The sequence below is a fragment of the Garra rufa genome, chromosome 3, assembly GCF_049309525.1.
Source record: "Garra rufa chromosome 3, GarRuf1.0, whole genome shotgun sequence".
Classification (NCBI taxonomy): Eukaryota; Metazoa; Chordata; class Actinopteri; order Cypriniformes; family Cyprinidae; genus Garra; species Garra rufa.
In genome coordinates, this window is record NC_133363.1 from 31,891,783 (window position 1) to 31,917,999 (window position 26,217).

General features: G+C 37.4%; 2 protein-coding genes across 2 annotated transcripts in view; both read left to right on the forward strand.

The window, feature by feature from the left end:
• Positions 1-19,969, forward strand: part of b4galnt4b (beta-1,4-N-acetyl-galactosaminyl transferase 4b) — a 174,902-nt gene extending 154,933 nt beyond the window's left edge. The window contains exons 16-21 of the mRNA XM_073835917.1: positions 1,175-1,524; positions 1,626-1,779; positions 1,985-2,057; positions 10,861-11,014; positions 11,722-11,848; positions 19,369-19,969. Of these exons, the coding sequence (XP_073692018.1) occupies positions 1,175-1,524; positions 1,626-1,779; positions 1,985-2,057; positions 10,861-11,014; positions 11,722-11,848; positions 19,369-19,483 (973 nt within the window). The 3' untranslated portion in view covers positions 19,484-19,969. The remainder of the gene's footprint in view (positions 1-1,174; positions 1,525-1,625; positions 1,780-1,984; positions 2,058-10,860; positions 11,015-11,721; positions 11,849-19,368) is intronic.
• A 550-nt stretch (positions 19,970-20,519) lies between these two features.
• abtb2a (ankyrin repeat and BTB (POZ) domain containing 2a) overlaps positions 20,520-26,217 on the forward strand; it is a 38,829-nt gene continuing 33,131 nt past the window's right edge. The window contains exon 1 of the mRNA XM_073836960.1: positions 20,520-21,519. Coding sequence (XP_073693061.1) covers positions 20,670-21,519 — 850 coding nt within the window. The 5' untranslated portion in view covers positions 20,520-20,669. The remainder of the gene's footprint in view (positions 21,520-26,217) is intronic.

Genomic DNA, 26,217 nt, shown 5'->3' on the forward strand with positions numbered 1-26,217 from the left:
TAGATAGTATATTTTAAATTATTTTTTTAATATATATAAATTATGGAAATTAATACTTTAATTTAGCAAGGGTGCTTTAAATTGATCAAAAGTAATGAGTGATGATAAATACATTAATAATGTTACAAACAATTTCTATTTCAGATAAATGTTCTTCTGAACTTTTTATTCATCAAAAAAACCTGAGAGAATTCTACTCAGTTTTTTTTTTTTGGCAGCAAATCAGAATATTAGAATGATTTCTAAAGGATCATGTGACTGGAATAATGATGCTAAAAATTCAGCTTTGAAATCACAGGAATAAATTACATTTTAAAATATATTAAAATTAATTAAAAAGGTTGTTTTAAATTGTAAAAATATTTCAAAATGTTACTGCTTTTTTTGCTGTGCCTTGAATCAAATAAATGCAGGATTTTTTTATTTTTTTTTGAATAAATGTAAAATGCTAAAAAACACTTACTTGATGAGATTCATACTTGGCTTTAATAAAATAGGATATTGATTACCTTGTTAATGTAAAAATATAAAACAGAATGTTTTTTTGCCGCCTGTTAAACGAATCAATGACTCAATAAGTTGAACTAAGCTTGGAATATTCATTTATTTATTTATTGGAACTGGATCAACCAAGAACAATTTATACACAAATTGGACATGTTCTCATGCAAAGAAAGTGTTTACACACAGCACAGCAGGAAAAACAGCCTTTTAACTCTATGAATAATTATAGGGAAGGCCAAAAATGTATAGTGTGTTTAAAAAATTATGACTATTTTAAATGTAGACAACTTTATTAATAATATAGACCTCAGTGAAAGAAAAATATATAATTCAAAAATGAATAAATATGACCCCTTTTAAATATATGTGTGGGTTTTTCCTGCTGAGCCTGCAGCTCGAGTGTAGAGCTATCTTTCAATTCTAACTCTGTACTAAGACAGTCTGAACTCTCCTGCTGTTAAACAGTCTCTCAGTGGGTCGCTTTATGCATTTTTATCATAACAAATGGGAAAGCTTTATTACTCCTGACACAACTAGATTAAACAAGATACGTGGTGTTACAATACGTGCTTATATTTTACATATGTATATTCCTCAATGTCCCATTTAAATGCATTCTATTTACAACACCTGTTTTCTTTTTTCTCACTGTTTCTTACCTCTCTATCAGGATCTACACTCTGGTCCGTATTGTGAACGTAGAGAAGCGGAGAGATTCGGCCAGGGGCAACCGTTATTTGATGGAACTCTTATTGATGGAAGGAGGGAAAAGAGTGGTGCGCCTGTCCGACTACATCTATCTGCTGTTGCACCGCAGTCGATATGAGGAGGGAATTGAGAGCAGAGAGGGAACTATGCCCTCGTCCCACCATACCCCCTCTAAAAACCCATCGCCTAGTGGCTCCAGTATCCAAACACACACCACCACACCCTGGAGCACCAGCTGGGCCAAACCCCTACTCTGCCAGCCATCCATGTTAGAATGGAGACATGATGTGATGGTACACTTTGTAGTACCAGGTATTTAAAACTAACATGAATTGCTTTTTATGTGTATTTATCAAAACAATGCAAGTACCTGTAGTTTTATAGCCAATCATCTGAGTTGTCTTCTCTGACAGTAAAGAATCAGGCACGCTGGGTCCAGCAGTTTATCTCAGATATGGAGCTTCTGCACCGTGAGACCAAGGATGAGAATTTCAACGTGATCATCGTAGACTTTCAGAGCGATGACATGGATGTTGAGCAGGCACTCAAGGAGAGCACTGTGCCCAGGTAAATACTAAGTTCTTGTGTCTTTCCATTTTTAGCTGAGCACCTACAGAGCAGAATCCCTGCATTGATCTTCACAGGAGGATTCCTGCATTAGAAGCTCTACCTTCATGTGAGTCCTGTTCTTGGGCTCACATACTGTTTGTACCTAAGGAAAATAACCTTTTTCTCTCTCTGTTTGTGTTCCTGTTCTTGGCTCTGTGTGTAGGTATGAGTATCTGAAACGTGAAGGGAACTTCGAGAGGTCGTCTGGCTTACAGATGGGTGTGGACACCATAGAGGTGAGAGAGGAATAAAAGATTAGGCATTTATTTGTCAGTTTTAATTAAATTTTTGAGGTTTAAAGGTGACCCATTATGGTCCTTTTTACAGGGTGTAATATAAGTCTAGGTGTCCTCAGAATGTGTCTGTGAAGTTTTAGCTCAAAATACTCCTTAGATAATTTATTACATAATTTTGAAAATGCCTATTTTGAGTGGAAGCAGAAACTAGGGCTGCACGATATTGGGAAAAATTTACATTGCAATATATTTTTTTCTTGCGATATATATTGCGATGTGTACAAATTAATTTATGTTCATCAGGTTGTTTTGATACGGAAGCGTAGAGCTGCCACCCAGGTAAAAAAAAAATCTGAGCTTTATCACGTTTGTACAATATACTTTTCACGTTCTTACAATATAATATCACGTTTGTACAATATAATGATCACGTTCGTACAATATAATATCACGTTTGTACAATATAATTATCACGTTCTTACAATATAATATCACGTTTGTACAATATAATTATCACGTTCTTACAATATAATATCACGTTTGTACAATATAATTATCACGTTCTTACAATATAATATCACGTTTGTACAATATAATTATCACGTTCTTACAATATAATATCACGTTTGTACAATATAATTATCACGTTCTTACAATATAATATCACGTTTGTACAATATAATTATCACGTTCGTACAATATAATATCACGTTTGTACAATATAATTATCACGTTCGTACAATATAATATCACGTTTGTACAATATAATTATCACGTTCTTACAATATAATATCACGTTTGTACAATATAATTATCACGTTCTTACAATATAATATCACGTTTGTACAATATAATTATCACGTTCGTACAATATAATATCACGTTTGTACAATATACTATCACGTTCTTACAATATAATATCACGTTTGTACAATATAATTATCACGTTCTTACAATATAATATCACGTTTGTACAATATAATTATCAGGTTCGTACAATATAATATCACGTTTGTACAATATAATTATCACGTTCTTACAATATAATATCACGTTTGTACAATATAATTATCACGTTCTTACAATATAATATCACGTTTGTACAATATAATTATCACGTTCTTACAATATAATATCACGTTTGTACAATATAATTATCACGTTCGTACAATATAATATCACGTTTGTACAATATACTATCACGTTCGTACAATATAATATCACGTTTGTACAATATACTATCACGTTCTTACAATATAATATCACGTTTGTACAATATAATTATCACGTTCTTACAATATAATATCACGTTTGTACAATATAATTATCACGTTCTTATAATATAATATCACGTTTGTACAATATAATTATCACGTTCTTACAATATAATATCACGTTTGTACAATATAATTATCACGTTCTTACAATATAATATCACGTTTGTACAATATAATTATCACGTTCGTACAATATAATATCACGTTTGTACAATATACTATCACGTTCTTACAATATAATATCACGTTTGTACAATATAATTATCACGTTCTTACAATATAATATCACGTTTGTACAATATAATTATCAGGTTCGTACAATATAATATCACGTTTGTACAATATAATTATCAGGTTCGTACAATATAATATCACGTTTGTACAATATAATTATCACGTTCTTACAATATAATTGTAAGCGCCGGCGCTCCGCACACGCGCTCCGCACACGCACACCACGCACTGCGCATAGGGCACCAAGTGCCTGGGGGGGCACCAAAAAATCTGGGTCGTGAAAAATCATCACAACAGGCTACTAGTATAAATAACAAATAAAATGTCTAAAGCATGTTGATATACTACGGAAGCGTAGAGCTGCCACCCAGGTAAAAAAATAATCTGAGCTTTATCACGTTTGTTCAATATAATTATCACGTTCTTACAATATAATATCACGTTTGTACAATATAATTATCACGTTCGTACAATATAATATCACGTTTGTACAATATAATTATCACGTTCGTACAATATAATATTACGTTTGTACAATATAATTATCACGTTCGTACAATATAATATCACGTTTGTACAATATAATTATCACGTTCGTACAATATAATATCACGTTTGTACAATATAATTATCACGTTCGTACAATATAATATCACGTTTGTACAAAATAATTATCACATTCGTACAATATAATATCACGTTTGTACAATATACTTTTCACGTTCTTACAATATAATATCACGTTTGTACAATATAATTATCACGTTCGTACAATATAATTATCACGTTCGTACAATATATTATCACGTTCGTACAATATAATATCACGTTTGTACAATATAATTTTCACGTTCTTACAATATAATATCACGTTTCTACAATATAATTATCACGTTCGTACAATATAATATCATGTTTGTTGTACAATATAATTATCACATTATTACGTGAAAACTTTATTGTTTAGGCTAAGTTTACCTGGTGCGATCAGAGCGTGAGAAAATGTCTCGTTTTACAGAATTAATTAAGTTCTATTTTATGCTTGGATTGAGACATGGGGAAATTTTGCAGCTACTGATCAGCTTGGACAATGTTGTTATCAGCATGCGGACACTGAGAAGGAACCTAAAACGCATTCCAGCAAACACATTTATGTTGTGGCGACGTCTGTGCAACGTTCCATTTTTATAATGGCAACGTCGCCGTCAGCGCCGACGCTCCGCACACCACGCACTGCGCATGGAGCACCAAGTGCCTGGGGGGGCACCAAAAAATCTGGGTCGTGAAAAATCATCACAACAGGCTACTAGTATAAATAACAAATAAAATATGTCTAAAGCATGTTGATATACAAAAGCAAGTTCAGGTATAAAACAATGTTAATTTCAACATTAAACTAATATAAAAGTGTTTATATTCACCGCCTGTGTTTTATCCTATTGGTAATTATTGTAAAATAAAGGCTAAAACGCTTGTGTTTTCTGAGTCAGTGTCTAGCAAGGATGAAGTTGCCGATCGCCATTTCCTCTTAATTTGGACGCGCCTTCAGAGAAAAATTAATCTTTACAGACTACAGAAATAGTTTTTGTTTTTGATTTGTTCTATTTCGTTAAGTAATCATTTAAAGCTTTCTATAAATACATGTATCTTGTCTGTGAGTTATGTATTTGCTGAGTTTTGCTGAGAAGAACTCCTGTTGAGATGACATGAGGGGATCATGTTTGTTTTCAACATTTCAAGCACCATTTGCAACGTTTTGTTGATATTGTGAGTGCACACAAATAAAAGTAGACCCTTTACAGTTCCGAATAATGTATTACTCGTACCTTTATGAACAAAAATAACGGAATATTTTAAATTGTTTCCACTGCAAAAATGCAAGTGATTGTGCTGGCTCCTCCATGTCCTGCAAAGCGGCTCTCCGTACAAACGATTGCATTTGTGCCTAATACCGCACATTTATATTATTTTAACGTTGAAATGAACATTGTTTTATACTTTAACTCTTTTAGGCCTAGATCTAGATTTATTTTAGGCAAGTCGTGATTATCTGAGAAGGCAAAATTGATCAAACACAATATGATCAACTCATTCTCTGCCGCTTGCCGCTTTGTCGTTACTTTAAAAATCAAAAACTTATATTTAACGAACAAAAAATGCTCCAAACGTTATTTCTAAATTAACTTAATAAAAACGAAACGAAATATAATCACTTTGCGTTATATACAAAACTGGGCTGTGTTTCCCGATAACGATTGATCTTAGTGCTTAAGAGCGTTTTCTACGAGTCATTTTGCGAACGTTAGTTATTGTTTCACGTGCGTTTCCCAAAAATGCACTTAACACAATTGCACGTAGCCCTGCTTTAAGTGCTACTTAGGAGTCGCTATCCGTTGGTCAAGTGCTGAAATGTCACATGCTGTTATAGCAATCCATCTAATTTTTTTATTTCCGATTCTTCTTCTACTTGTGTGAATGTGTATTCAACTCGAATAACATAAAAAGTCCTGTGATTTCTTCTTGAGCAAGTTTAAAAACATAAATTAACTGGAAATGTCGTACTGTAAAAACACTGTCTTGCTCCAGTCTGGCATAAAACTAATTCTGACAGTCCTTGCCGGAAAGGACATCAGCATCATTTTCGATATTTATATGAAACCTTAATTAATTATGTATCAATTTCTTTATCAACAATTGCTTATCTAACATCAAAATAAACAAATAAGTAAATAAATAAATAAATAAATAGGCTCTTACATTTATTTTTGAAAAGTTTAGCTTAATTATCTTTAATTAGGACAAAAATTTAAATAAGCACATACCTAGGGGTGGAGACACTAGCAAAATGGCTGAAACCAAAAAACATTTTTCAATAAGAGGAAATTAATATTATTTTAGAGGAGGTGGAGCTACACAAACCTCCTAGGTTTACCTCCTATTGACAGTCACTTACCATCTTGAAATCTAGTTCAACTAGATTTAAGTATTTTTTTTTATAAATGTGCCTTAGGAGAAAACTGATGTTACTGGTGTCCATCTTGAGACAAAACAAAGGGACTGATATATTTTAAGATCAGACAGTGCAAGTGTCCTTCAGTAAAAAAAAGCTCAGACTTGCATTTTAGTCTGGACTAGGCTTAAGCCTTGTCTGTGAAAAGAGGGGTATATATTTTACTACAGCTTGAGTCTTGAGGGTGTGTGTGGCAATATAGTATTAGGGCCTATCTATTAGCCTATCGATATAGGTGCAGAAAAATGTTTAATGTGCACATGCTTTATCAGCACTGTTTTATATAAATGTACTCTTCATATACATTTATAAAAGGACAACCTTTGACCATTATGAACCTAACAAGAGAATAAATTCAGGGAAGAGATAATTAATGCAATTTCGAAAATCAGTGATTCAGTTTCTTCAAGTGGGGCCTTCTGCAATTAGTGAAATAGATGACAATCAGTGTGCGACATGTGAATATTATCACAGCCTGAAAAACTTTAAGTTTTAAGTTTGTAATTTTAATTAAAATATTTTTTTTCGTTCTAACATTTATTATGTAATTTTATTTTATTTATTTATTATTTCTATATTGAATTGCGTAATTAGTAGAAAATAGAAATGAATAAATATATACGTACCAATAAAATGAAAAATTACTTTGAAGAGAAGTACATTTTAGGTGCAATTTGCCGGTTCAGCAGGTGCCCTCATAACTCTGTCCCCTTACGATGCACTTAAGGCTTTACGATTACTCCAGAGCACTCGTAAATCTACGAAGATTTTCAAGTGCTACTTAAGTTACGATGTTTTTGGGAAACATACCGTAATATTAAGATCAGTCGTACGATCATTTTTACGAACAACTTAGGCTTACGATGCTTTTGGGAAACGCAGCCCTGGACTATTTTAATAGCTGAAACAATAATGCAGGGCTCTTATGTGTGTGACAGCAATGCTCACCGTAAATAATACTAATAATTGTAATTATTATAATTATTATTTAAATTTGTAGACTAAATAAATGGGTATACTTAAGACAGTGAACTGTTTATAATGAATGCTTTATTTTTAAATAACCTTTTACAGCTTTGGAAATGTGTTATACTATTCATTCTTAACACGTAGACGAATTTTGACGATTTTATTATAAGCTTTTCACCCAGAGTTAGATGCATGCTTTACTGTTAATGTTATTATTAAAGGGCTCTTCGTCTTCGCACCTGACAATAAAGTTTTCACGTAATAACGTGATAATTATATTGTACGAACATGATATTATATTGTATGAATGTGAAAAGTATATTGTACAAACGTGATATTATATTGTGAGAACGTGATAGTATATTGTACAAACGTGATATTATATTGTACGAACGTGATAATTATATTGTACAAACGTGATAATTATATTGTACAAACGTGATATTATATTGTAAGAACGTGATAGTATATTGTACAAACGTGATAATTATATTGTACAAACGTGATATTATATTGTACAAACGTGATAATTATATTGTACAAACGTGATATTATATTGTACAAACGTGATAATTATATTGTACAAACGTGATATTATATTGTACGAACGTGATAATTATATTGTACAAACGTGATATTATATTGTAAGAACGTGATAATTATATTGTACAAACGTGATAATTATATTGTACAAACGTGATATTATATTGTACAAACGTGATAATTATATTGTACAAACTTGATATTATATTGTACGAACGTGATAATTATATTGTACAAACGTGATATTATATTGTACGAACGTGATAATTATATTGTACAAACGTGATATTATATTGTACGAACGTGATAATTATATTGTACAAACGTGATATTATATTGTACGAACGTGATAATTATATTGTACAAACGTGATATTATATTGTACGAACGTGATAATTATATTATACAAACGTGATATTATATTGTACGAACGTGATAATTATATTGTACAAACGTGATATTATATTGTACGAACGTGATAATTATATTGTACAAACGTGATATTATATTGTAAGAACGTGAAAAGTATATTGTACAAACGTGATAAAGCTCAGATTTTTTTTTTACCTGGGAGGCAGCTCTACGCTTCCGTATTTTGAACTGCTTAAAAATCAAATAATAATTCAAGAATAATTGGGGTAATTTTGTAAAAAAATGTAAAAGTACAGTATAATCAAAACCCTGAATTAAAAAACTTTTTAAAGCTCATTTTGGGTAGTTTCATAAACAGTTTGACTCACCTTATTCACTGTCAATTCAGGCAAATCAAGGCTATGAAATTAATAATGAATGTTGCTTTTACCCTGATGAAAGGGAAATCAGCTTCTTCCTTTAACGAAAAACATTAAAAGCTTAGCCAAGATGGAGGAACAGCTGATCATAGCTGTTACAGGGATAACATTTTTTAGCAGCAGAGCTACTGCAAGCAATTTTTAGTTTTGGAAATCCATTTATCTTTGTTTTATTTATCTTTGCTGAAACTTCCGCGTCTTTAGGAGAGCGCGGGTCATGGTTGCTTAGCAACGGCAGACGCCACTCTGCCACTCAAGTTACAGAGCGCTTTGGACAGAAGGAGAAAGCGGCGCGCCTAGCGTTTTCCACGCGTTTTTAGGGGCGACATGTGAACGGTCCCTTAAATTCGTAGTGTTTCCGCGAGTTGTGGCAACAACTGACAGGCACTCCCGACAAAGCACCTGTTTTTGGTCAGCAGCATCCTTTTTATATCCAAAATAGTTCCATATGACCGACGTTGCGTTTCTTTTTTCGACCAGATCTTCCATTTCGGCGCTTTTCTCCCGTCCCGCGCTCATTTCGCCATGCGCACGCAGAGACTGCATGCATGAAGTATGTGAAGCAACGTGTGCATTGTAGTTTTTAAAGAACCTTTAAACATGAGTTAATTACTTTATTTTAGACAAATATAGATCAGTGAATAGAAAGTTTAGAAATATAGAAGGTACATTTTTAAATCAGACACAAATAAAACATTTTTTGCCCTGCATCGTGACTGCCACGATGTGACTATCGCGCATGCGTACATCGTGATGACGATGCTGAAACGGTCTATCGTGCAGCCCTAGCAGAAACATGTTTTTGTGCATGTCTCTTACCCAAACAAAGTTATTGGGTTGTCCTTTTTCATGTTTTCTGGGTTGGTAGATACACCAGGGACCCAATTATAGCACTTAAAAAGTCAGATTTTTATGATATGTACCCTTTAATTTTATATTGTAAATACCAGGGGTGATCAGTGTTTGAGAACAATATTTTAATAGTTAGTTTTAATGGAAAACAATGGGGTTTTTTTTTTTGTTTGTTTTGAAGAGCTTTCTTTTCCAGAATGGAAGCTTGTCTGAAAGGTGTTTTTTAGTGTTATTGGAGTATTAAGACTTATATAAATAAATAATAAATAATTTAAAATATAACTGTAATTAAAAAAAAAGTAATATACAGTTGAGGTCAAATGTTTACATACACCTTGCAGAATCTGCAAAATGCTAATCATTTTAACAAAATAAGAGGGATCATATAGTTATTTTTTACTTAGTAATACCTGAATAACATATTTCACATAAATGATGTTTACAAATTGTCCACAAGAGAAAATAATAGTTAAATTTATAAAAATTACCTCATTCAAAAGTTTACATACACTTGATTCTTAGTACTGTGTTATTACCTGAATTATCCACAGCTGTGTTTTTTTGTTTAGTGATAGTGATAGTTTAATGAGTGCCTTGTTTGTCCTGAACAGTTAAACTGCCTGGTGTTCTTCAGAAAAAATCCTTCAGGTCCCACAAATTCTTTGGTTTTTCAGCATGTTTGTGAATTTTAACCTTTTCCAAAAATGACTGTATGATTTTGAGATCCATATTTTCACACTGAGGACAACTTAGGGGCTTATATGCAACTATTTACAAAAGGTTCAAAGGCTCACTGATGCTTCAGAAGAAAAAAACAATGCATTAAAAGACAGGGGTGAACAGAATGAAGATGTGTAAATTTTTCTTATTTTGCCTAAACATCCTATTTTTTTTTCATTTAGTACTGCCTTTCAGAAGCTACAGAAGATACTTACATATTTCCCAGAAGCCAAACTAAGTTATATTTATTCTGATCTTCAAATTCAGAAAGTTTTCACCCCCTGGTTCTTAGTTGGTTGTGTTTCCTATAAACTTTTGATCTTGAAACGTTTTGAAATGTTTTTACACATTTTCTCCTAAAAGTTGCACAAAGAAACATTGGTGACTGTGTACAATGTGATTTCCAGGACAGTCACAGCATAGTGTTTCTGTGTGACCTGCACATCCATTTCCCTCACAATATCCTGGAGACCATTAGGAAGCACTGTGTGGAAGGCAGACTAGCCTTTGCACCCATCGTCATGAGACTAGACTGTGGGAGCTCACCTCTGGAGCCTGATGGTAAAACATATACACAGACACATTAAGAGACAGCTGCTAAATACATACAAACACATATGTTTAAACACCAGTTGTGCATAATGTATCTGATTCTATTTCTTGCATGTCCTGTTTGTTTTAAACAGAGTCATATTGCTCTCTTTTAGGCATCATGTCTAGCAGTTTGCACCTTGGTGAAAAATAGTATACATCTATTGCAAAAACATAATTCGAAACGTTTGGACAGTAGTGTATGTGTATATTAACAGCAAACGTATTACAGCAAATGTATTTATTTGTATTGAAATAAAAATGAAAATCTCCACATTTTATTTATTCACCAGTTGTATTTTACCATAAGCAGGATTGATGTGTGATATTAAAAGCTGATTGTTTGAAAGGTTACATCTGAATGTAATTGGTTATTTATACAGAGAGAGGCTGATTTAATTTATTTTCCTATTTGCCTTTGTCAGACACATTTTAGCCAAAAATACATTTGCATATTTATTCTGATTGGTCAATAGACTGTACGCATCAGGCTGTCAGCCTCTTCTGGCATTTTGGAAGTGATTTCCTTCACTTAGGGTACGGCAAATGAATTGAAAAATAAAATTGTTTTATACAGTATATGCACATTGGTATGAAAATCATCAAAACAGTTTTTTTTACGAGAGATCTCCACTGTTGGTATACATTTATCTAATGTCTCTGATTTTCACACACAGGTTTTTGGGAAGTGAATGGCTTTGGCTTGTTTGGAATTTACAAATCTGATTTTGATAAAATTGGTGGGATGAACACAGAAGAGTTTAAAGACCGATGGGGAGGAGAAGACTGGGAGCTGCTAGACAGGTAACTGCATTCATTCCATTGGGAATGCCAATTTGTTCTTAATGTTAGCTATATAGTATAATAGTATTTTTGTATCTTTGTTAAAGGAACACTCCACTTTTTTTGGAAATAGGCTCATTCTCCAACTTCCCCCGAGTTAATAAGTTGAGTTTCACCGTTTTGAAATCCATTCAGCCGTTCTCCTGTTCTGGCGATATCACTTTTAGCATAGCTTAGCATAGATCATTGAATCCTATTAGACCAATAGCATAGCGTTCAAAAATGACCAACGAGTTTCCATATTTGTTGTATTTAAAACTTGACTCTTCTGTAGTTATATTGTGTACTAAGACCGGTGGAAATGCAAAGCTGCAAGTTTCTAGGCTGATAAGATTAGGAACTACACTCCCATTCCGGCGTAATAGTCAAGGAAGTTTGCTGCCGTAATATGGCCGAAGCAGGCGGAGTATTATCAGAAATGAGTTCCCAGCTGGTTTAGCATTTGCACATGTGCTGCTTGGTATTACTGCTCCTGCTTCAGCCTTATTACGGCAGCAAACTTCCTTGACTATTACGCCGGAATGGGAGTGTAGTTCCTAATCTTATCAGCCTAGAAAATTGAAGCTTTGCATTTCCACCGGTCTTAGTACACAATATAACTACAGAAGAGTCAAGTTTTAAATAGGACAAATATGGAAACTCGTTGGTCATTTTTGAACGTGATGCTATTGGTCTAATAGGATTCAATGATCTATGCTAAGCTATGCTAAAAGTGATATCGCCAGAACAGGAGAACGGCTGAATGGATTTCAAAACAGTAAAACTCAACTTATTAACTCGGGGGGAGTTGGAGAATGAGCCTATTTCCAAAAAAAGTGGAGTGTTCCTTTAACTTTAGTTAATAGATTGTAGATGCAATTAACTAACGTTGACAATTTGAACCTTTTGTTGTAAACCAAACATTTTTACAGAGTTAAGCTTTGTGTGATATTTATTTACCTTTTTTTGAACAAAATAAGTGTGCTCTGAAAGGTTCTTCACAGCGATGCCATAGAAGAACTATTTTTGGTTCCACAAAGAACCATTCAGTCAAAGGTTCTTTAAAGAACCAACTCTTGCTTTTTATAATCTAAAGAACCTTCTTTAGCCACAAAGAACCTTTTGTGAAACAGAAAGTTTCTTCAGATGTTAAAGATTCTTTCTGGAAGAAACAGTACAGCACCTCAAATCGTCAACCTGCTACCTTGACACACTTCCCACATCTTTTTTCAAAAGTGTGCTTAGCTGTTTAGAAGCAGATCTATTAGAAGTGGTGAACACCTCACTTCTTTCTGGGACTTTTCCAAACTCCCTGAAAACTGCAGTTGTTAAGCCCCTTCTGAAAAAGAGAAATCTTGATAACACCATATTGAGCAACTATAGACCAATGTTAAATCTTCCTTTCATAGGCAAGATTATTGAAAAGGTTGTTTTTAATCAGCTGAACCACTACATAAACTCAAATGGATACCTGGACCACTTCCAATCTGGTTTTAGACCACATCATAGCACAGAGACAGCGCTCATAAAGATAATAAATGATATTTGCCTAAATTCTGATTCTGGCAAAATATCAGTGCTGGTACTACTAGATCTCAGTGCTGCGTTCGACACAGTCAATCACAACATTCTTCTAGATAGACTGGAAAACTGGGTCGGGCTTTCTGGGATGGTTCTCAAATGGTTCAGGTCATACTTAGAAGGGAGAGGCTATTATGTGAGTATAGGAGAACATAAGTCTAAGTGGACGTCCATGACATGTGGAGTCCCACAAGGCTCAATTCTTGCGCCGCTGTTGTTCAGCCTGTATATGCTCCCACTAAGTCAAATAATGAGAAAGAACTAAACTGCATATCACAGCTATGCAGATGATACCCAGATTTACCTAGCCTTATCGCCAAATGACTACAGCCCCATTAACTCCCTCTGCCAGTGCATTGATGAATTTAACAGTTGGATGTGCCAAAACTTTCTTCAGTTAAACAAGGAGAAAACGGAAGTCATTGCATTTGGAAACAAAGATGAAGTTCATAAGGTAAATGCATACCTTGATGCTAGGGGTCAAAAAACAAAAAATCAAGTCAAGAATATTGGTGTGATTCTGGAGTCAGACCTCAGTTTCAGTAGCCATGTCAAAGCAGTAACTAAATCAGCATACTATCATCTCAAAAAGATTGCAAGGATTAGATGTTTTGTTTCCTGTCAAGACTTGGAGAAACTTGTTCATGCCTTTATCACAAGCAGGGTGGACTCACTCAAGATGGCGGCGCGTGCACACGCAGCGGCTTCTCTCTCTCCCGACCAAACAGTGTTTTCGTGTTTTTTGTCCTTTAAGTCGGAGTGTTTTTGTACGCCTTCGTCGCATTTATCTGCCCTTAAGCGCGTTTATAGCCGAACATTTTTGCTCGACATCGGCAGAAACAAAGTTTTTAAGTTAAACTCTGTGGACGCTGAAGAGCTGAATGATCTGGGTCTGCTCCGGAGGCCTACTCAATCACCGACCCCCACTCCTGCACCTCGCCCACAATGGAGGCGCCTCAAGCGGTGTGAGAGGAAGCAGAAGAGGGGTAAGCGCAGAGGTATCCGAGCTAGACTAGCGGCTAGCCCACACAAACCCACTATGCCTTCCATCGTTCTGGCAAACGTACGCTCATTAGACAACAAACTGGACTACATCCGACTACTACGTTCATCTCAAAGGAATGTAAAGGACTGTTGTGTTTTTGTGTTCACGGAAACATGGCTCAGCGACAGTGTCCCGGACCGCACCATTCAGCTCGACCAGCTGACATGCTATCGTGCTGACAGGGTTGTCGTCACGGGGGGTAAGACCCGCGGTGGCGGACTTTGTGTTTATATCAATGACGCTTGGTGCCGCGATGCTGTTGTAGTCTGCAAATACTGCTCACCAGTGTTGGAATTTATGGTTATTAAGTGCTGGCCGCTTTACCTACCGAGGGAATATACAGCTATACTGCTGTTTTCTGTGTACATCCCTCCAACCTCCAACAACTACAGGAGCGAGGCACTAAATGAACTGTATCAGCACAACAGTGAGCAGCAGACAGCTCACCCTGATGCTTTTCTCTTCATGGCTGGGCATTTCAATCATGCAGACTTAAAGAGTGTGTTTCCAAAAATACAGCTACACATTGACTTTCCAACACGGGAAAATAACACACTGGACCTTGTTTACACCACCCAGAGAGGAGCTTACAAAGCTTTCCCCCTCCCCCACCTCGGCGCCTCTGATCACATCACTGTTATGCTAATGCCCTCTTACAGACCGCTCGTTAAAGTCACCAAACCGGTTTGTAAGCAGATACAAGTGTGGCCAGAGGGGTCTTCAGAGGCTTTACAGGACTGCTTTAACACCACAGACTGGAATATGTTTAAGCAGGCTGCCACTTACAATAACACCACTGACCTCCAGGAGTACACAGAGACTGTTACAGCCTACATTAACAAATGCACTGAGGATGTAACAGTCACCAAAACCATCTCTGTCCGCACCAACCAAAAGCCATGGATGACAGGGGAGGTCTACAGGCTGCTGAAAGCTCGGAACGCTGCCTTCAGAGCTGGAGACGAGGCGAGTCTGAAGACAGCTAGGGCCAACCTGTCCCGTGGCATCAGAGAGGCTAAGAGACAGTACTCCAGAGGAATATCTCGTCGCTTCAAAGACAGCAGAGACACACGGAGCCTGTGGCGGGGCATACAGACCATCACAGATTACAAGCCCCCTCCACAGACCTGTGACAGCACCATCTCCCTGCTGAACGAGCTGAACACCTTCTTTGCTCGTTTTGAAGTGCAAAATAGCACCACAGCACAGAAGACCCCACCCCTTCCTGATAACTTTGTCCCCAGACATTGTGAGGAGATCCCTCAGCAGGATCAACGCTCGCAAAGCTCCGGGTCCTGACAACATTCCTGGTCGTGTACTGAGAGACTGTGCAGTGGAACTCACTGATGTCTTCACAGACATCTTTAACATCTCACTCTCCCAGGCTGTCGTCCCCACATGTTTCAAAGCCACAACGATCATTCCGGTGCCAAAAAAGTCATCTCCCTCCTGCTGACTACCGTCCAGTTGCACTTTCCCCCATCCTCATGAAGTGCTTTGAACGGCTAGTCATGCAGCACATTAAGTCTGTCCTTCCCCCCTCATTGGACCCCTTCCAGTTTGCGTATCGGCCCAACCGCTCGACCGATGACGCCATCTCCACTGCACTCCACTCAGCACTCACACATCTGGACAAAAAAGACCCATATGTCCAAATGCTGTTCATAGACTTCAGTTCAGCATTTAACACTATAATCCCCCAACAGCTCACACAAAAACTGGTCCAGATGGGGCTCAACACCTCACTGTGCAACTGGCTGTTGGATTTCCTCACAGGAAGACCACAAGCAGTACGGTATCATTCTGAACACGGGGGCCCCTCAGGGATGTGTGCTGAGCCCCCTCCTCTTCACTCTGATGACCCACGACTGCACACCGTCACACAGCTCCAACCTCTTCATCAAGTTTGCGGATGACACGACTGTGGTGGGTCTCATTAGCAACAGGGATGAGACAAACTACAGAAGCGAGGTGAGCCGGCTGGCCACGTGGTGCGGAGACAACAATCTCTCTCTGAATGTGGAGAAGACGAAGGAGATTGTTGTTGACTTCTGGAGAGTGTACACTCAGCACGCTCCTCTGACCATCAACGGTGCGTCTGTGGAAAGAGTGAGCAGCACCAAGTTCCTGGGTGTGCACATCACTGATGATCTCTCCTGGACGAACAGCACCACTGCACTGGCCAAGAAAGCGCAGCAGCGTCTCTACTTCCTCCGCAAACTAAGAAGAGCAAGAGCACCAGCCCCCATCATATACACATTCTACCAAGGAACCATCAAGAGCATCCTGTCTAGCTGCATCACTGTGTGGTTTGGAGCCTGCAATGCGTCCTGCCAAAAAACTCTCCAACACATAGTCAGAGCAGCTGAGAGGATCATTGGTGTCCCTCTCCCCTCCCTCCCAGGCATCTACAGCACACGTCTCACCAAAAAAGCCCTCTGCATAACAGCAGATCCATCCCACCCAATGCAAAGCTTCTTCAGCCTGCTGCCATCAGGGAGGAGACTGTGAAGTCTCCAGGCCAGGACCAGCAGACTAAAGGACAGCTTCATCCATCAGGCTGTCAGGAAGCTCAACTCTCTCCCTGCTCTGCCCCCACTCCCCTTACTCCCCTCTTCTGCCTCACAAACTTTCTGAACTCTGACACACACACACACACACACACACACACACACACACACACACACTGGTTTACATGTACGTAATGGTTTTTATACTGTACAAACCGTACTTTCTATCGCCCTACACCTACCTTACACCTAAACCTAGCCCTCACAGGAGATTGTGCACACTTTTACTTCATCAAAAAAACTCGTGTATGATTTATAAGCCTGTTTCCTCATGGGGACCTCAGAAATGTCCCCACAAGGTCAAAATTTACTGGTATTCCTATCCTTGTGGGGACATTTGGTCCCCACAACGTGATGAATACCAGTACACACACACACACACACACACACACACACACACACACACACACACTGACCTGCACCAGTCACTTTGTGCAGCATTGGTCTGCCAACTACCTCACACTGCTCACAAGACGGTTACAAGACTTCTCTGACATTTTCACACACTTACAAGCTCTGTTGCACTATATTGTTTACATGGTTTGCACTCTCTACCATGTGCCCTTACTTGTATATTGTATTTTTCATTTTATATATTATATGTTTATTTGTATTTATTCATATTTTTTATATTCTACCTTTGTATTTAATGTTACTTTTTGTATTTAATGTTACTGTTTGTATTTAATGTTACTTTTTGTGTTTAATGTTACTTGTATGCACCATGGGTCTGAGAGTAACGCAATTTAAATTTTCTGTATGTCCTGTACATGTGGCAGAATTGACAATAAAGTTGACTTTGACTTTGACTACTGCAATGGTCTCCTCACTGGCCTTCCCAAGAAGACCATTAGACAGCTGCAGCTCATACAGAACGCTGGTGCCAGGATTCTGACTAGAACCAGAAAATCAGAGCATATCACACCAGTCCTCAGGTCCTTGCACTGGCTCCCAGTTATGTTTAGGATAGATTTTAAAGTACTTTTACTTGTTTATAAAGCACTCAATGGCCTACATACATTGCAGATATGCTCACTGAATATAAACCTAACAGACAACTCAGATCACTAGGATCGAGTCAGTTAGTAATATCAAGGGTTCACACAAAACAAGGGGAATCCGCTTTTAGCCATTATGCCGCCCACAGTTGGAATCAGCTTCCAGAAGAGATCAGATGTGCTAATACATTAGCCACATTTAAATGCAGACTCAAAACTCATCTGTTCAGTTGTGCATTTATTGAATGAGCACTGTGCTACGTCCGAACAGATTGCATTATTTTATGTATAATCATTTTACTGTGCTAATTAATTTTAAATCAATTTTTTAAATCATCTTAAATGTTCTTAAATTCTGTTTTTATTGTTGTGATTATTATTTTAAATTTTTATTTTTATGCTATTATGATTTTAATTCCTTTTATGTACAGCACTTTGAATTGCCATTGTGTATGAAATGTGCTATATAAATAAACTTGCCTTGCCTTGCCTTGGAACCATTTATACAAAAGAAGTTCTTCTATGGCATCGTTTTTTTAAAGAGTGAACATAGAAACTGTATTTCTGAGCTTTTCTTTTTGAATACATTGCAGAAGCTCTAACAAACAAAACAAGTATGACTAGTATCTAGTCAACTTGGTAAAACAGTTTCTTCACAGTTTAGACTCCGATCTTTCCTGTCATCCACAACACTCTTAAAAATAAGGGTGCTTTAAAAGGTTCTTCACAGAGATGCCATAGAAGAACCATTTTAGGTTCCACAAAGAACCATTTAGTCAAAGGTTCTTTAAAGCAGTGGTTCTCAATCCTGGTCCTGGGGGACCCCTGCTCTGCACAATTTGCATGTATCCCTTATTTAACACACCTGATTGAGATCATCAACTCATTAAGAGAGAGATCCATGAACTGAACTAATGAGCTGATGATCTCAATCCGGTGTGTTAAATAAGGGAGACATGCAAAATGTGCAGAGCAGGGGTCCCTCAGGACCAGGATTGAGAACCACTGCTTTAAAGAACCATCATTTTCTTACCTTTTTAAAATCTGAAGAACCTTCTTTCGCCACAAAGAACCTTTTGTGAAACAGAAAGGATCTTCAGATGTTAAAAGTACTTTATGGAACCATTTAGACAAAAAAAGTTCTTCTATGGCATCATGAAGCACCTTTACTTTTAAGAACAGATTACAGATTGGATGTGGCTTAACTATGAGAATGTGAAATTTAATATCAAATCAGTCAAGTCTCTGTTCCCATGTTGGTGTAACTACTGTGTTTTGCCTCTCGTTCTTCATCACATCTTCTCTCAGGGTTCTGCAGAACGGATTAGAGGTAGAAAGACTGCGTCTGAGGAACTTTTACCACTATTTCCACTCCAAACGGGGTATGTGGAACATTCCTATTAAAAGGCCATCTCAAGGATAACAGAAGAACACAGAGAACCCTGCTGTTGTTTCTGGCTGGCAAAGTGTGTGTGGTGGCCATTTCTGCCCCAGACAACACTCAGGGGAACCTTGGCCTGCCGCACTGTGTTTGATGTGAGCGCTGGAGTTTGATGAACAAGATTCTCTTAAGGGCTTTGCCAAGTTCATTCAACTTGATGGGTAAAATATGAATCTATGAAGACACCAGGAGAACGCAGTGGATAATTGACGGCACATGCACAAGAGACATTTTAAAATGCTTCTTTGCCAATCTTAAAATGTAAAAGATGCGAAAAGAGGGGGTTGTCTAATATTCTGCAATTTGTCTCTTTATTTTTAGTAGTTTAAAATAGTGGAGGTTAATTCAAAATACTTATAATAGAGAGTGCCAAAATATAAAGAGTGTTAGACTTATACAGTAATACAGACAAGTTTTGATGAAGGGATAATTTCTGTGAAATTGTTTGTAGAGGATTTAGGTATGTACTTCTCCCCTGTTAAAATTTCTTATTTTGAAGAATAAATAAAGTTCATTAAATGAGTCTGGTTTAGATATTAATCCTTCTACTAACCACACGAGGGCATACATGTGCATATAACAGATGCAGGAATATTTCACCTCTATAGTAATAGTATATTGCTTTGTATTGCCTATTACAAAATATTAATCAGGGTCATTCATTACAATATAGTCCGCAAAAGTTATATATAGGCTACATTTTAAAATTATTATTAAAACTTAGTGGTGTATTTATAGAGGTATGGATTGTTTAGGTATAATTAAAAAGAATTAAAAAATTAAAACACTTTCAAAGACTAAAACTTGAAATATTCGGCATGACCGAACTCTTTTGTCCTAGGTAGAACCATTATGTCCTCGCTTTGCAATGAACTGTGCGAATGCTGCATGTGTCTGATTGGCTAAGAGAAAGCTGTGCGCTGATTGGACGAAACTTTTAGCTGTCAAAAGTTTCTCTGACTAGCGTGGGTCATACTGCACTGGATTGCCCATGAGCGCAGACCTTTAAATCAAGAGCTGTGCTTAACAATGGACGTGCGTTAACTTAACTTAAGGAGTTTGTCTTTGCTCTGCGTGTTTACTAACCAGAAAAGAAGTCCACCTCCAGTTAAGTCTTTTATATTGGAAAACGTGGAATAAATCACTCCACTTACAAAAATCTAAAGATATGGCAGCCTTGAGCAATACTACTATGAAGACTTTGGAGGATTTGACTCTGGACTCTGGATATGGAGCCGGTGATTCTTCCAGATCCCTCAGCTTGTCCTCCTTCAAGTCCAACTCGCAGGCGTTCATCAGCTCTCCACAGCGAGGAAACTGGTGGAGCTATACGGACTCCATGAATAGCAGAAACAACAGCTGGGATACAGTGAACACGGTGCTTCCTGAAGACCCAGAAGACATCTTCTCTAAATGTCCTAGGTTAGCAGAATTAGAAGAGTTTCCTTGGACAGATGAGGAGATTGATATTGTCCTGCGTAAAGTTGCTGGAGAGGGACTGTGTTTTACTCCAGAGAGCGTCAGGAGGCTGTCGGTGCTTATGCGCAGAGCTTTATTGCGGATCTCTAGAGAGGCGCAGCGGTTGAGTGTCGTGCACTGCAGGTGCACGCGGTTCGAGGTCCAAAGCGCGATGAGATTAGTCATGAGCTGGGCGCTGGCGGAAAGCTGCGTTTCGGCCGCGATCAGAGCCATCTCGCTGTACAGCATGAGCGCTGGAGAGGTCCTGCGCAAGAGTAAGTCCAACCGCTGCACGCTGAGTTTGTCTGTCGGACGCTTTTTCCGCTGGATGGTGGACACTCGCATCTCGGTGCGCATTCACGAGTACGCGGCCATCTGTTTGACCGCTTGCATTGAGAATCTGGTGGAGGAAATTGGGCTCCGTGTGCTGGCGGCGCAGAGCGGAATCAAGACCTCTCCAGTGACCGCTGAAGCGCTGGAGGCTGTCGTCAGCAATGACGCGGAGATATTTGGTCTGGTTCAAAACTACGAACATCTCATCTGCGGGAAGAACGCCAATGGTAAGACACGAATTAATCGAATATAAAAATAGTTAACAATTGACAGTGTCCATATAGAGTTGTTCAAGTTTGTAGCACTAAAACCAATTGTAAGACAAGAATTAATCTAATATACCAATAGTTAACACTTGACAGTGTACATATAGAGTTATTCAAGTTTGTAGCAATAAAACCAATGATAAGACTATAATTAATCAAATATAAAAATAGTTAATACTTGGCAGTGTCCATATAGAAATCGTTTGACCAGAATGAAACAGAAAATGTGTACATTTTTCTTGTTTTGCCTAAATATCATATTTTACCATTTAGTACTTCCCTCAGAAGCTATAGAAGATACCTACATGTTCCTAGAAAACAAAATTAAGTTAAATTTACCTCAAATTGATCCACAAATTCAAAAGGTTTTCACCCCCTGCTCTTAATGCATCATGTTTCCTTTTGGAGCATCAGTGAGCGTTTGAACCTTCTGTAATAGTTGCACATGAGTCCCTCAGTTGTCCTCAGTGTGAAAAGATGGATCTCAAAATCATACAGTTGTTGTTGGAAAGGGTTCAAAAACTCAAAAATGCTAAAAAATCTAAAAATCTGTGGGACCTGAAGGATTTTTCTGAAGAACAGCAGGCAGTGTAACTGGTCAGGGCAAACAAGGGACTCGTGAACAACCATCACTAAAAAACAGCTGTGGATCATTAAGATCAGACAGAATTAAGTGTATGTAAACTTTTGAGTTGGTTATTTTTTATAAATTCAACTATTTTCTCTTGTGGACTTTATGTAAACATCTTTTATGTGCAATATCTTATTCAGGTCAGTAGCCTACTAAATAAAAAAAACAACAACATGCATTGTGTATAACCCCACTTATTTTGGTAAAATAATTAACATTTTGCAGATTCTGCAAGGTGTATATAAACTTTTGACCTCAACTGTATGTAATTACAATAGCTGACACAAATATATAATTATTTAAATATATAGTGGCCCTGCAAAATAATTACATTTGTAATGTAACATGATCTCTGTATGTAAAATACAGCAACGTATTCATCATTATTTGGTTTACAGAGACAAATGTGTGATTTGATTAGATTAGAGTCTTTGAAGGGCACCTTGATCTTGGTCTCAGTGAAAATACTAATTATCGTTTCCACTTTCATCTTGTCTCAAAGAGGGGTGTCAGCTTTGCATAATTATGCATAAACAAATGTCAGAAAAGCAAGTCTTAAAACATGTCTGATCGTTATGCGCGACAACTTAAGGCCCTGTTAGGCATTGCCTTTGGTGTATCATACAATAAATTGGTTGGGTGAATGCAAGTAAATTATATTTATTAAATTAAATCTCAGCCTTGATGTGTTGACACTCTTAAAAATAAAGGTTCTTTATTGGCATCAATGATTCCATGGAGATCCTTAAACATCCATAGAATCTTTCAAATGCAGATAAGCTTCTTTATAGTTAAAAAAGGTTCTTCAGATTATTAAAATGTTCTTCAAAATTGTTATTTTAAGAACTGTTTACTGAAAGGTTCTTTGGGAAACTAAAAATGGTTCTTCTATGGCGTCACTGCAAAAACATCCTTTTGGAACCTCTATTTTTAAGAGTGTATTTGCTACCTGACTGTATTTGTTTTCTTAATTCCACAGTTGTCTCTGTATTAAATGGTAGGTTGCACATTATAAATGAGGTTTAGCCATGGCTGTACATCTCAATGGGCACACACATTTTCAGCAATGCACAAAAAGCCCATTGTTCCACTCTAAACCGTCCACAAGCCGTGCAAGCTGTGGAAAATAAGCAGAAACAAGTGAGAGAGGCCAGAGTGAGAAGAATGGAAAGCCATCACACACTCTCCCTCTGGTTTAAATCAGTCTGTTGATCGTCTCTATGACAGGGCAGCCCGTATGAAGCTGATCTGCTTGGCACTCTGCAGAAAGAATGTCTTTTTGGGGACAAGAGAGGAAATGATGTTTTCATTCTCATGCCTTTCAGGAAGAAAAGTAAGAGTTTATTGATATCCCGTGGGATTGAAACTGAAACCACTGAGCTGCCGTAATGCCAACAGCAGCACACAAACTACTTACTACAAAGTATATCAATACCTACCTCACTTTTTACACCAGAATGTGGTAGTTATTAACATCTTGCTGTGTGTGGTTTTTACTTTGCACTCTACATTCTTTAAAATTTTTACAAATAAAGATTCTTTTTTAGGTTCCAAGAAGAACCTTTAACATCCATGGAATCTTTAAAGGGTTAGTGCACACAAAAACGAAAATTCTGTCATTAATTACTCACCCTTATGTCTTCCAAAATCTATAAGACCTTAGTTCATCTTTGGAACACAAATTACAATATTTTTGATGAAATCCGAAAGCTCTCTGACCCTCTATAGACAGCAAGGGTCCTACCACGTTCCAGGTCCAGAAAGGTACCAAGAACATCAACAAAATACTTTCTAAAGTGGTGCTAGGATGACGTGGAGGAGAATAATTGTTTAATAAAGTTATTTTAGTTTGTTGTTGCACAAGAAAAAGTATTCTCATATAATCACGGTTGAACCACTGATGTCACATGGACTATTTTGTCAATGTTCTTGGTAACTTTCTGGACACTGAATGTGGTAGGACCCCTGCTATGCAGGGTCTGAAAGCTCTCAGGTTTCATCAAAAAATACCTTAATTTGTGTTCTGAAGACTAACAAATGTCTTATGGGTTTGGAACGACATGCAGGTAATTAATGACAGAACTTTCATTTTTGGGTGAACTATCATTTTGAGGTTCTTTGCAGTGCCAAAATGTTCTTTAGATTATTAAAATGTTCTTTTAAGAACTGTTTGGGAAACCAGAAATGTTTTTTCAGTGCCTTTAATGCGACACCCACTTTTGGAACCTTTATTTTTAAGAGTGTAGATGTAGTTCAGAAACCCCTTCTGAAGGCACAGGCTTAAAAATGTATTAATCCGATTCACATGTACACACTCGGCATGATTGATGTGACAGTGCACTCGTGCTCAATCACCCATGGCTGGTAAAGTTGTTTTGCACACTTATTCCGAGACACAGCTGACCTGTGTGATACTAAGGCTTAGAAAGCAGTCACATGCCATTCTATGAAACACACTTCACACATCCAGCTCTTGGAGTAAAACGATGTACGAAGTATTATGTGCATTCATCTAGGAAATCTGACATTTGAGTAGCAGAAATAGTACTTTTTATTTAGAGAGAATGAGAAGAGACTGAAGGCTGGCATATAGGCTTTCGTGTCAAACACTCTTGTTTCACATGCTGAGCAGAACCACATCTGGAACTGTTTAGTGCTGCAGCTTAAATGACAGAAAAAGACCTATTTTCTATTGTGAAAGCCACTGTGGTCTTGTTCTTTGGTCTGTATGCATTTGTCTGCACAAACTGCCTTGGGCAGATGGCATCAGAAGTGTGAATTATGAGACAGTGTTATTGTGGGTTGCCAGGTCTCCATTTAATACACAAAACATAATAAGCACTTCTTGGAATCTGTTTGTTTTTTTAATATATTATTAGGTCAGGAGGTTTGTTAGGCTTTTATGAATTTACAACAGTGTTGTCGCAGGCCATAGGGAAAATCCCAGCTGAAAATATATACAACCCACCAGTGGCTTTCAGGGGGTGATTTTTAAAAACAAGCATCTCTTCAGAATGAGAGAGCACAGCAGTGAGAACCTTGCATAAATGGCCCACACATCTATTTAGTTCTTGCACGAATAACTTTTGTAGCATTAAAGCTAGTTTACTAAAAGAACTGTTTATCAGTTTTTGATTGTACTGATCATTTTAGCTCTGCAATTTTAGGCGGAGGTCAACTGCAGTCACAGACAAGCCTTTAAAATAAACAAGCTAATAATGGCCATTATGACTCAGCCATGCAAGATGTCAAACGGAAACACGTTATTCTTCTGCAAGGAAAGCGATAGGGCCCTTGAATAAATAGTCTGATTTAATTGAGGTCCCCAGTTGGCTTTAATGACGGACAGCACATAAAAGAGCTGGTCAAATGAGGGGATGCAGGTGAGACACAGTTCACATCAGATTGGCTCTGTGCAGCGTGAGAGCAGTCCCACTGAATGGGGTGTTGAGTTTTGCTGTGTGTGTGGAGCCTTGTAATCATCATTGGTTAATTATCCTCATAAAACTTTCCGCCCACACAGCCCAGTTTCTTTGAGCTTGACTACAAACCGCAGAAATTAGAGCATTTCCCAGGCATGGTCATTTAAAACTCAAGCGTGTTTAAAAGGCTAAACCTTTTTCTTAAGTAAGATTCGCTCTACTTTACTAACTTCTCGGAAGTCCAAAATGTCCTTGGGGAATATTTAGAAACATTTTCTCTGCTAGATATACAGAGAAGCAAGTATTTCACATGAGGTCTGTGCTCTGTGTTTGCACATGTAGTGTTTGAGTGTTATTATAAACATCGTCTTGAGGGTCTTCAAGCACCTACAGTGGACAAATGCTTTCTATAAGGAGAGGAGAAGGTGCCTTCCTAGGGCATGCAATGACAGCTGCTCTGTGTGCAAGTTGACCTTCCTCAACTCCCCAACATGCCTGCCTGGATCCATTAGCATCTGTTCTAAAGAGGTGTTACTTAGTCTAAATTCAGGGTGGCCAGTAATGGAAGTGGCACTTTTTTGACTTCAGATTCATGAATTCCCATTG